This window comes from Rattus norvegicus, chromosome 6 (genome assembly GCF_021556685.1).
Source record: "Rattus norvegicus strain SHRSP/BbbUtx chromosome 6, alternate assembly SHRSP_T2T, whole genome shotgun sequence".
Classification (NCBI taxonomy): Eukaryota; Metazoa; Chordata; class Mammalia; order Rodentia; family Muridae; genus Rattus; species Rattus norvegicus.
The window spans coordinates 130,992,019-131,005,150 of NC_141539.1; the positions used below are offsets into that span (position 1 = coordinate 130,992,019).

Sequence of the window (13,132 nt, forward strand, 5' to 3'; positions counted from 1 at the left end):
ACACCCTTCTCTAGTCTTGAACATCCCCTGGAGTAGAGTTTTCTGTAGGGGATTGTTTTGAACACTTCCAAGGTTATAATTGTGAGCAAAGTTGCTTTGTTTTGTGTTACAGTGAAAATGCCTCGTGTAAAAGCAGCTCAGGCTGGAAGACAGGGACCTGCAAAGAGGCGCCTCGCAGAGCAGTTTGCCGCTGGAGAGATCATAACCGACATGTCTAAAAAGGAATGGAAACTAGGCTTGCCTATTGGCCAAGGAGGCTTTGGCTGCATCTATCTGGGTGAGTGCTTGTGATTTCTAGTCATCAATGGGGAGGTTCAAATGCTCTTATGGGATTGCTTCTCATTTGAGCTACTGCAAGGCACTGCTGATAGCTATCTTAATTTAGGAGTGTGTGGTTGGTCACAAATAAGTTCACCTTTGAGGTATTAGTAGAAGGTGGCTCATCTTATGATACAAAAAGAACAAAATGCTGAATACTGTCACTCATAAACACAGTATCCTTAGCATCTTCAGATTGCTACACAGACTCTCTTGCTCTCTTGAGACTGAAAGAGATCTGTATTCATCCTTTTTCCTCCACCTCAGCTAGGTACAGTGGACTCCAACTCTGGGTTTAGCTCATTTTACACATCTATATAGCTATCTGCTTTTAATGTCTGTGCTTCCTGTTGGGCTTGCGTTAGTTGTATTAGTTAGCATGCTTATCTTGGGATAGTTGGAAACCAAGTTAGAATCCTGATCTTCTATGACTTTATTGAGTTATCACCATTAGAAAGGGTTTCCTGCTGGGAGGTAGTGGCGACACACACCTTAAATCCCCGCATTGGGAGGCAGAGGCAGGAGTATTTGTTGTAGTAGGAATTTAATCTCACTCCAGGGTTTCTACCCTGCCTCGGGTCATTTAGTTTCCAAATAAAAGACACAACTTTTATATATTTATAATAAGCCTTTAATACACCACAACTGGGCAGACATCTACCCTCAAAGCTATTAGAATCTACTTGCCCATCAGTAATCCCAAATTATAACTTGTCACGTTCTATCTCGGCTGCTTTTAAATCCAGTTGGCCAGCCCTCATGGCCATATTTCCATGACTCACCTAGCTCATGGCATCCTCTCCTCCCTCCACCTTCTCTTCTCCCTGCCTATGGTCTCTTCTTAGACCCCAAACCCAGGAACCCAAACTCTGCCTATTTCTCTTTCTGTCTCGAAATAGGCTGTAGGCATCTTTACTCACCAGTCAGGGATGACATGGAGGGAGTGGGGGGGAGGTTACACATCACTTGGTATGTGTGCAGATTTTCTTATCCCTGGGGGCAACCAGGCCTTGGGGAGGGGGTGGGAGCCGGGGAGGGGGGGCACACTAGTATTCAGCATTATAACACATCAAAGCAAAAGACCAAACCTCAACAAATGATCTCTTGTGTTTGAGGCCAGCCAGGTCTATAGAGCCAGGGCTACACAAAGAAACCCTAGTCAGACAGTAAGACCAAGAGCAAAGGAACAAGGACAGCAGCAGCAGGTTTTCCTACCTGGCAGCCTTTTCATCCCAGCACCAGCTGAGGCAGGCAGATCTGTGATTTCTAGGCCATTTAGGGCTACATAGTGAGACCCCATGATAAAAGAGAACGAAATGAAAAGCAAAAACCTTGCTTGTAGGTACAGCTGTCATCTTCCCTAAGAACGCTAGTGGGAGTGTACTCACCATAGGTCCTGTTTGCTAAGAACCCTAGTGGGAGTTTACTCACCATAGGTCCTGTTTGCTAAGAACCCTAGTGGGAGTCAACTCACCATAGGCCCTGTTTGCTAGGAACCCTAGTGGGAGTGTACTCACCATAGGTCCTGTTTGCTTTGGGCACTTGTCTCCGTCTTTGCATTCTGTGCTTTTACCTTACTCTCATTTTTGTTATTGTAAATTTTAGTTTTTAAGGCATCATGTAGCTGAGATAGGTCTTGACTGTGCATTTATATCTAATCTTGACTTAGTTAATTAGTTATTTAATGTCTTTTTTAAAATTTTGTTTATGTATACAGCGTTCTGCTGGCATATATGCCTGCAGGCCAGAAGAGGACACTAGATTTCATTACAGATGGTTGTGAGCCACCATGTGGCTGCTGGGAATTGAACTCGGGACCTTTGGAAGAGCAGTCAGTACTTTTAACCTCTGAGCCATCTCTCCAGCCATTAATTTCTTAATAAATGGTTTTGAGACATGGTCTCACTATGTACTTGTGAGACTTTGATTAGCCTTGGGCTCATTAGAGATTCTCTTGCCTCTGTGTCCCAAGCATTGAATAAGTAAGAGTATATGTCACTCTGCCTGGCACAATTTTTAAGAAGTTATTTGTTTTTGGTACTGGTCAGAAGGAGCTGGATCCCCTGAGCCTGGAGTTAGAGATGGTTGTGAGCCACCATGTGGATGGTAGGGACCTAGTCCCAGTCCTGGAAAAGAAGCCTGTGCCCCTAACCATTTAGCCATTGCTCTAACCCTGAAAGTTTCAAATGCTATATTTAATAGTAGTTTACATAGAATGAAATGTGTAGACATTTAAAAAACACACACAGATGCAAACATCTATAATATGAAGCTACTTAACTTTTTTCCTTTCAACTAGTTGCTGTAAAGTGAAAACTTCTTTCAAGCAGTGTCTGACTTGCTATGCTAATATTACAGTGAAGGTTCGCATCATCTGGAAACTTGTCACAATTGCTGTTCTTGTGTTCTACTCTACCTGTGATTCAGAGACCATGGGGAAGGCTTGCAGTGCTGTTTTTAACAGGCTCTCCCAAGTGATGGGGCTTCTGGGATTTGAGAGCCGTGATAGGAGATAGCTACTTTCATTCGGTCACCTACTTCACACCCCTCAGTGGACACCCTCCTCTGCACTTGTGTCCATGAAACGCAGCTGGCAAACAGCACTTCTCACCATGTCTTGCACACAAGCCTCCTGATGGAGACTGTGCTGGCCTTTGGAGACGTACATGCTGCTTCTCTGGTTTTGTTTGGACATAAAGCTGTCCTAGTGAAGTAGGCTGTATTTATGTAAGGTGAAAGTCTTCATAAACCGTGGAGAAGTAGCTGTTCAGGAAATGTTCACATCGTTATGATAAAATGCCCCAGGTGGGTGTGGTGATTGAACCACAATGTCACTGTGGTTCCTGATTTTAGAGGGGTCAGTCCATGCTGTTTGGCTCCAAGACCCATACGTTTAGGCAGTGGGCAGGAGAAGGAGGGTTTCACCTCTGGCCCACGGGAAGCAGAGGAAGGCCCCAGGGCAGGATGCCTCTGATGGCTTTCACCACCCAGTAATCAATCTTCTCCAGCTATGGCCTACCTCCTTAGGTTTCTAGAACTTCCCCGATGGTGCCATCAGCTGCGTATGCTGCATCCTTCTATGAGGGCATTTGTCTCCATCCATGCCTTTACGTAGTTACATCAGCCCAGCGCACATTTCAAACTTGTCATTTAGAGGAGGTGCTGTGGTTGCTGCAGGAGACTGGAGTTCATTAACAAGAACTTGTTGTTAAGTAGGTTGTCCCATTTAATCTCCTCAACATCTGTGTTCCAGCCACCGTGCTCCCATGTGGTCCTTTTTCCAGTGTCCTTGCTTTTGTGGCCCTTTGCAAATCTGGAACTTGCTTTGTGTGTGTGTTGGATATTTTATTTCTGTCATTAGCAGGTGCTGTTGACTAATAAGAAATTTTAGTACCCAGTGAACAATCTGTGAGTTAGGACTTTGCTTTCTGTCTGGAGAGGAGGATTTGCTTGAAGATTGTGCCTTCACTGCTGTGCGCACCGATACACTGATGCTGCTCTGTGTGCGATCAGCAACGGCAGTGTGCATGTCTGAACACACAAGTGTGCATTGCTCTCCATTTTGCTTTTACACAGTGCTGCTTTTCCAAAGCTGAGGTTAGAGCAGGGCGTGCACATGCTTATTCCCTGACATTTCCAAACATTTCATGATGCTTTTCACACTTGAATATTTTCTCAGTTCCAGGATAAACAGGTACTTGTTGACAAGGCCTCGTTCTGTCTCCTTGGTGCCTGGCATAGTGTGTACATGTGTTATGGGTATATGGTTGCGATTCTTTACCCTCCTATTTGAGTGCAGTGTTAATGGGATGCTATCTTCATTTCTATGTTTTGCTAAAGATTCTGAACCTGCCTTATTACTAATTCAGTATCTAAATGCTGCTCCCTGGGGCTGTTAATAGGGAGCTGATGAGTGTTTCTAGAAACTGGTGCTTCTGTGTCTGAGGTGCTTTGGCTGCAGCTCGTTTGGTTTTCTTCCTTGGTTTCTGTGGCCTGCTCTCGAAGTCTGCCTGTCTGCTCTTGCAGTCTGCCTGTCCTCTTTTTTTTTTCTTTTTTTTTTGGTTCTTTTTTTTTTTCAGAGCTGGGGACCGAACCCAGGGCCTTGCGCTTCCTAGGTAAGCGCTCTACCACTGAGCTAAATCCCCAGCCCCTCTGTCCTCTGTTTTAAGGCGACAATGCCTTTGGTATCAGTTCTAGCACTCTTCTCTTTTTGTTCATTCCCAAGGAGATTTCTGTCAGTGGGAGGCTCTAAATAAGTGGCCTTTGCGTTTAAACTGTGCTGGAGACTGAACCTAGATCTCACCTACGTGGAGCATGCATGTGCTCTCCCTTTGAACTAGAGCCTCACCTTGATAGTTGGCGTTTCTCTGCTAATCACTACGAGCTCAAGACGTGTATCTGTAATGGGCTAAGATCTGCATCAGCACCTTGTGTTGCAATGGCAGAAATACCCTAAGGGGGAGGATTTACCTCGGCTCACAGTTAGACCTTGGGTCTACAGTTGTACTTATATACATGGGGGAACATGGTGGTGGCAGGAATGCATGGTGGCTGTCCACAGTGCACAGACTAGGATACATAGAGTGCAGGTCAGAACTAGGGTGGGCTATAACTAGCCGTCAGAGGTTCTTGGCCAGTAGCTTACTTCCTTGAGTTAGGCTCTACCTGTTCAAGGTTCATAGCCTCCCAAAATAGTACCACCAGATGAGAGTTAAGTGTTCAGATCACAAAGCTGGGGAACATTTTAGATTAAAACCATAATAACATCTGAACTTGGATGTTTAGCAAGCATCTCAAACAAAATACCCCAAAGCATCTCTCCTGAGCTTCTCTATTTGTAGCTTTTGTGCAGTTTTCTGCCCATACCCTAGAAGTGCCTTACCATCTGCATCCAGCCCATCAAGGTCTTGCCCTTCCAGTCTGTGACCACAGTCTGCTAGCACTACCTTGGGTCTATGCAGCTGTCAGGCCACACTGCCTACTGCTCTGCCTGCTTCTGCTCTTGGCTGGTACACATCCTCCTAAGCAGACCAATTAGGTTGGACCATGCTAGTCCTTTTGGCAAAACCTTGGAGGCTCCGTGTCTCAGTTGCAGCAGCAGCCCCAGCCTTCATCCTGTCTGTTAAGCCTTTCTTGTTTACTCTCTGCTCCCTGTGTAACAGGTCTCTGTGTGCATTGGTCTCCTGGCTTTGCAATTCATATAACAATCCCATATTGGGGGCTGTGGTGCTGGTCTGTGTGGAATATTGTTCCTATGAACTCCCATGGCCTGAACTGCTTGCTCCATAGTTTCAGTGATACCCCAGGCTCTTTAGCACACTACAGCACTGCCTGCCTCCATCGCTGTTTAACTGTTCCCCCATTTCTTCTGTCACATCTTAGTGATGTTTCTATCCTAGTACACTTTATGTGTTTTACTTGATGTCTGCATTTACCGCTCAAATAATAGCCAGGAGTGGAAGGATTTTTTTCCTGTTCACTTGCAAATTCTCATTTCTTAGAAAAATGACATGAAGATCCTTGTTGATGAGCTTGGAGAGACTTCCTGTTCTGCATGGCAATGGCTCAAGTGTTGCTGTGCACTGACCAGTGACTGACTGGAGTCTGCTCCTCTGCCTCCAGCTGTTCCTTCCTTAAGGGTTTGCAGCTCATCAGAACTGGGGACCCCACAGCCCGTCCTCCAGGAGTTCACAGTGTATCAGCACCAACACCAGAGGACTTCTGAATGAGAGAAATTGTTTAACTTAGTGTAACAACTTCCTGTAACATCTGATTAGATTGAAGATCCTAGAATTGCTAGATACATTCTACATATGAAAAGTCGTAGACTAGGTTGTAATGGTGGTCTGAAATGCCATTTGGAATCTGGGATTCACACCTCAGAGGGTCTCAGGGTTGTAGACCCAAGTGTCTGTCATATCCCGTCTGTGGCAACACTCCTTGTTCTGATGTAAATGTCTCACTCTTTAAACAGCGGACACAAATTCTTCCAAACCGGTCGGCAGTGATGCGCCCTGTGTTGTGAAAGTGGTAAGAAAATATTGCTTATTTTTCTTTCCTCAATGTAATTGGTATTTATTTTGTAAGGCATCTTTTTGATGACTAGACTTAGCTAAGCCATAAGGTACTGCATTGTTAATAATCTTTCATAAATATTTAATGAGACACAGGGTAGCTCTATAGTTTGAAGCAACTTGAATTCAGAGTCTCCAGCTCCCCTGAACTAGAGTGGCACAGTGTGTCTTGAGGATGTCTGAGAGACCACAGAAGTCTGCAAGGTGGAACGTCTTGTTTCAGCTGTTCGCCTCAGGCGGGTGTGTTTTATATTTACATCCTGTACCTCCCTGCTGAGCCGACTTGATTTTGTTCTGGGCATTTGCTTACTTGTTTACTTTGTCTGCTGTCAGTTTTATTCCCTTCCCTGTTCATTTTAAGAAGTTGTGATTTCCTCTGCAGTGGTAGAGCTCTCTTTGCAGTGGTAGAGCTCTCTTTGCAGTGGTAGAGCTCTCTTTGCAGTGGTAGAGCTCTCTTTGCAGTGGTAGAGCTCTCTTTGCAGTGGTAGAGCTCTCTTTGCAGTGGTAGAGCTCTCTTTGCAGTGGTAGAGCTCTCTTTGCAGTGGTAGAGCTCTCTTTGCAGTACTCACACCGAAGTTCTGGGTGCGCAGGATTGGCAACCACTGAGTAGTTAGGCCAGTTACAGACTGGAGAACAAAGAGGCGTGTTCTTGTCAGTCACAGATTGTGTTTCCTTAACACTCGTTCCTCGTTTTGATCAACATTGTTTATAGCTCTGCCTGCCCCATTTTTTATCCAGGAGAACCCTTGTTAAACAGAAGAGCCACAGAGTAGTCATTGGAGAGTCGAGCGCCCCATTCCCTGTGCCCTTTCTTCTGTTTAAAGGTTATACAGTCTGGGAGTCAGGAGTGCCTCAGAATTCACTGCCCACTTTGTTGTAGTCAATAGAAATATATCCCACTCCCCAGGAACCAGGTATCTTAGACCAGATTTTTTATAATTTTTTCTTTCTAAGTTGTTTATTTTGTGTGTTTTGTCTGCATTATGTCTGCGTTGTGTGCATCCATGGTGCCATTGAGGCCAAAGAGGGCATTGGGTCTCCTGAAGCTGGAGTTACAGATGGCTGTGAGCTGCCATGTGGTGCTGGGAAGCCATCTAGGACCTCTGGGAGAATGGTCAGTGTTCTAACCACTGAGCCCTCGCTGCCTTTGTTTTAGTGAACATTTTAAAGATATTTACTAAGCAGTGTAACTTTTCAGCAAGCTACATAAATCAGTATTTGAACACTTTGAGACAGGCATGTGTAAGTGTCTCATGCCTTCTGTGAACATCCTGCGGTCTCTAGAGAGCTCCTGTGTTTGAGCCCTGCCCTAACTCTTCTTGGTTATTTCCCGTCTAGAGTATTATCTATAGGTACTGTCAGATATGTGCTGTGTGTGTAGTGTAGTATTTTAAAGGAATCACCTGTACTTTTAGCATATCAGTCATTTACTGTTTTCCTCTGTTCTTTTGAGACAGGGTTTCTCTGTGTAGCCCTGGCTGGCCTGGAACTCATTATGTAGACCAGGCTGGCCTTGAACTCACAGAGATCCTCCTGCCTCTGCCTCCTGAGTGCTGGGATTAAAGGAGTGTGCCATCAGCCAGCTCTTTCACTGCCTTTTATTGATGTGTTGATAGGAATCTGGGCTGTTGCCAGTTTGGGCTACTTGGAGCAAAACTTCAAAAACTCTTGGAGTAATGTTCTGATGGGATGGGTTTCTGTGTCTCTTGGAAGCTAAATTACTTGTCAATAGGGAGAATACACATTCAAATTTTAAAAAAGTTCTAAGGGTTGGGAATTTGGCTCAGTGGTAGTGAAGGCCCTGGGTTCGGTCCCCAGCTCCGAAAAAAATAATAGAAAAAAAAAAAGTTCTAGACATATTTCCAAAGTGGCTATGTTGGTTTTTGTATTGCCAGTTCTCCCTGATGCAGCGCTTGCCCAAAGTGGGTGTGCCTGGCCTGTGAGCCCTTCCAGGAGGCAGGGGGCCGTGTCTGGCTGCTGTTGGTTTGTATTTGCTGTGTGAGCACTGTTGAGCCTGTTTTCCTTGTGTGTGTCTGCCATGTGTGGTATTGTGTGATGAGTGCTTCTTCAGTCCCTTGATTCTTTTCTCCTTAAGAAGGTTATTTTTAATAATTGGATTGTGTAGCTTTTTATAATTGAGTAGGCAGAGTTATTCTATATAGGTCTTATTTTCAGATATGTGTTGTAGCTATTTCCTACTAGCCGATAGGTTACCTGTTCATTTTTAAATGGTTTAATATGTCTTTCAGACTGACTCAAGCTTTTTCTCCTTTATTCAGTTAATATGGCTCTGATACTGAACTGAGCCTGTAGTGCACACCCTACTTAGGCAAGCTAAGGTAGGCTCCTTACCCATTCTGGAGCTGCTTTGCTCATATTTTTTGCAGGAATTTTGTGGTTTTATTCATAAAGCATCATGGTCTTTAATTTTTCTAGAAGTTTTTCTGTATTAGACTCTTCCAGTCTGACTTGCTTGTCAGTTGCACTAGCCGTTTGGTCCCTGTAGTGTTCCACTGGACCCAAGGACCTCTGGGTGAGCACTTCCCATCTTATCTCCCAGAACGCAGCAGGCAGGGTTTGAGACGTGGTGGAGTTTGTGAGGCTAGAGCTTCTGTGTCTGCAGTGGGAAACCTTAGTCAGCTCTGCCCTTCCTTCTCAGTGCCTGTGTCTGTCTCCTGCCTATCCCCCTCACTGTGTCTGTCTCCTGCCTATCCCCTCACTATGTCTTTCTCCTGCCTATCCCCTCACTGTGTCTGTCTCCTGCCTGTCCCTTCACTATGTCTGTCTCCTGCCTATCCCCTCACTGTGTCTGTCTCCTGCCTGTCCCTTGTCTCCAGTCCTTCTGGGGTGGAGCTTTCTTTCGCACTGTGCTCTGACTTGACTTCTGAACCACAGGGGTGGTTGCCACCAAGTCAGAGGAGCTAGAGTTTTTACTGTGATGCTAGTCCTGTGTCTGGGATTGCGGGGAGATTCTATGCCTTCTTCTATACACCTGAAAACAGGATACCTGGGGGTTCGGAGAGGAGATCAGTTCCTCAGTTATCTTCAAAGGACTCCAGTGAGAAGAAAGCAAGCCTCCTCTGACTCATGATCATGTGAGTCAAACCGGTCCAGGCTCCCAGACCCCTCTGCTCTGCCCTGCATAATTGCCATACTCGTTTGCCTGTTTTGGAGGGAGTGCACTAGACGACCATGTTTGTTCTGTATCACTGATGCTTTGTCTTAGAATTGTGAACCTCATTGTAAGTGTTCACCTCCCATCCTTTTCACTTACCTTACGGAGGAAAATGCATTGGATCTGAATTTCCAGTTACTCTAACAGAGCACATTGAATTTCTAGGTTTGAAGGATGTCTGTTTTCAGACTTAGTCTGGTATTCTGTATCTCCACTGTCCTTTATCCTTCTCTTTGTGAAGGGCGGGTGAGTGCCCGCTTTCCCATGATTCATATTTCAGTCGCTCTTCTGTGTTTGTGGTCCTGGAAGAGCAGCTGCCTAACCCTCAGAGGGACCCCAGCCAGAGTCGGCTGTTGCTCCCTTGGTGGCTGAAGTCTTTGGGTCCTTTAAATTCCTGTGTCAATCACTGAATTGCTCTTTATTACAGTTTTGCTTTTGATACCTTTCTCCTAATGTCAGTTAGAATGTTTGTGTTTATTTTCTCTAAGTAGGTTTTAAGTTACTGGACAGTGACCTTGTTTTAAATGTCCTTGACTTACGCTGTTCTCGCACGCTTATTTTATTTGTTACACTTTTTTAGGTATAATTTTCCCCTCCCTCTTCCTGCTTCTCTGTTCATTCACTTTTATCCTTTTGATGCCGTTTACTTTCCTCTGTTGGGAGTGGACCAGGCTGTCGTTTCTGTTCTGACAGTTTTGTAGTCTTTAAAGGTGAAGGAGACAGCAAATATAAACACACAGAACCATCATCACACCTTTTCTGACTTAAACTCAGAACAATTGCCATTCAGACTACACATGAAGATTGTTACGTGTGGTGCTGGAGACGGGTGCAAAGCCTCCTGGCTGGTTCGTGTTTTCACAGACCATGAGTGACTGACTGGGTGTGAGTAACAGAACTGCAAGATTCGAAGCTGCGTATTTGAAAGTCCTTTATGGGGAGGCTCTGTGAAGAAATGCTTCCTAGTTCTCACATGTTGTCATGAGCCTGTGTAGGGCCTGGCCGTTGGTGTCTTTGATAAGTCTGCCAGGTGCTGCTTTGCATCCAGATTGAGAGGCAGAGTGGAATCTGGAGCTCCTTAGCTGTGACAGGTGAGGTCGTGTCTCTGTAGTCCTGTAGCTTCGTTCTGAGATCCTTTCCAATAGTGTACTCTGAGATTCCACCTCAAAAGCTCCATTGCTTTTGACATGCTCTACATAGCATGTATACACATGGCTCCTGCATTTGGCATTGGCATGAGCATAACACACACATACAAATTAAATGTCTCAGCATCTCCTACTCACTCCTTCTCACACAGGAGTGGTCTCTGTTTCTGTTGGGGGCCTTCATCCTTGACTGATGCAAGCAGCTGTGGGGCAGCACTGCTGTGTCACCAGGATGTTAGCTTATGTTCGCTTTCAGAGCTGTGCATGAGAGTACATGCACACACACAGGCACACATATACACACACAGGCACACAAGTACACACACAGCTACATACATACACATAGACACACTGAATGTGCGTACATACAGAGAAACACTCATATACAGAGAGACACATGCATACACACACACACACAAAGATACACATACACAGAAACACACATGCGTGCATACACACACACACACACACACACACAAACCAGGAAGAAATAGTAAATAAATAACTTGGACAATATGAGTAGAGAATTTTCTGACTCTCAATTCCCCTCAAACCTAAGAGTCAGTAAGAAAGAAATTAGTTCTCTGAGTCCTTCTCACCTTCGTGGGAGCAGCGTTGGAAGCCTGAAGACAGTCTTCCAGTTGATGCCACTTAAGAGATGGTGTGTGATGGTCCTTTTCTTGGGGAACAACTGACGGGGTCTGTATTTCACAGCCTCCTGGGAAAGACTCTGCCTGATGTTGTGATGAGTGTTTCTAATTTTCAATGCAGATTTTTTTTTTTTTTTTTTTTTTTTGGTAAGAAGGAGAAACTTTGTACAGCTTCATTTTTAAATGGCAGCCAGTTGCTTTTGGATGGTGCCATTGAAATATATCACATTTTAATTTTTTTTCCTGTTGTCATCGTCATTTTGACACTTAGAAGTCTTAAGGAAACGTTTAGTGATATTCTAGTTAAAATGTCAGTCCCAATTTCTTTTCTAAATCTTGGCTATTATAGAGTTGGCAAAGTATTTTAGATTTGAAATATGTTAATACAATTTTAGTTCTGAGTTAAGGTATTTTCTCCATAGATATCTCGCTTCAGCTGGAGCACGGCACCAAGAAGTAGCTCCTTTACTTTGTCATAATGGAAGCCTATTGGACAGAAAAATGTCTGAAAGTGCTCAGGAGCCTTCATTAGAGTGTCCTGATTTATATGGTTAATTCACATTATAAGTTTAATAAATTATTGCTTGAAGGGAACTTGAAAATTAAAGTTGATATGATGTAGGCTGAAACTGAATAAATCAAAAATCTTATACTGTTGGTAATAAGCCAGGAGTGGTCTTGGGAGAGCATCTTTTAAGCTGGAGTTTTATTAATGAGTCATTCTGAAAGTTAACCAAGATTCTTTTTCTTTAATTTCACTTTCTTCTTTTTTTACACTGATTTCTGTGACTTGCTTGCTTATGGGCTTGAAGCATTTGCTTACATTTCTGGTGTCTGTTGCTTCTAGGTAAGGAGCCCCGGGTGTGGGAGAGTTTCTTGCATAGCACATTGATCCAGGGCTCTGCATTCACATTTGTGTGCACGGATCTGATCCTGTGGGGCTTGGTGACGTGCTAAGCTCTTGAGCACCACTCTTCTGAGGCTGAGCTGTACACGGGTGGTGGTCTGCTCAGGTGCTTTCCTATCCGAATGTTGGCATCTGTGGCTTAAGTGTTCTCTTGTGGCTAGGGACTGCTTGGTTGTAGATGAGCAGAGTCCTGTGAACACGTTACCTGGAGATGCCTGCCATTTGAATTCCTAGACATCTGAGCTGATAGAACTGTCTAGGTGATAAAGTTTTAATTGACACTTAAAGGACCAAAATCAACTCCTGTAGTAGTTGAGGTTCAAGAAGAAGTGAGTGGACATTAATTTCAGCGTTTAGAGCAGACCTCTCTGAGTGGAGAACATACCGTGTCTGCCACCTCACAGCTCGGGTCTTTGCCAGTTCTGATGAGCTCTGAGCCTTCACTCCAGCCATGCAGGTCTTCTGCCCCAAATAGTTTGCTCAGATTAGTTTTGAAATCTTTGCATTTGTATTTGAGGTTATCACTGCCTTTAAACCAGCATAAAATATCAGACATTAAGTAAATACTATTTTATATCAACTAGTCACACAAAACTCACTATTTAAAAAGCCAACACAATTATAAGTGATTTCTTCCCCATATTTGTTAAACAACATAAAAGTCATTAAGGGCTGTTATCGCTTGTTGTGTATCTTTTTTATAAATGTTTGCCTCTTTACAAATAATTCAAATGGTTAATATTCCTTGAAGTGGGAAGGGATTGTCTAGTCAAGTTGGGGAAAAGAGTTATTTATTTAGCTCCAGTTTCTTTTTGACTTAAAAAAAAAAAGCCCTAAGGTTGTTGGTCTGATAAAGAGGA

General features: G+C 44.1%; 1 protein-coding gene across 38 annotated transcripts in view; it reads left to right on the forward strand.

Annotated features, from left to right (window-relative positions):
* The window catches only part of Vrk1 (VRK serine/threonine kinase 1), a 66,674-nt gene that overhangs the window by 28,701 nt on the left and 24,841 nt on the right, over window positions 1-13,132 (forward strand). For 27 of the 38 annotated variants that reach the window (XM_087553904.1, XM_087553914.1, XM_087553899.1 and 24 more), the window contains 2 exon segments: window positions 113-277; window positions 6,293-6,348. In XM_087553904.1, the coding sequence (XP_087410030.1) occupies window positions 118-277; window positions 6,293-6,348 (216 nt within the window). In that variant the 5' untranslated portion in view covers window positions 113-117. 38 annotated transcript variants of the gene reach the window in all.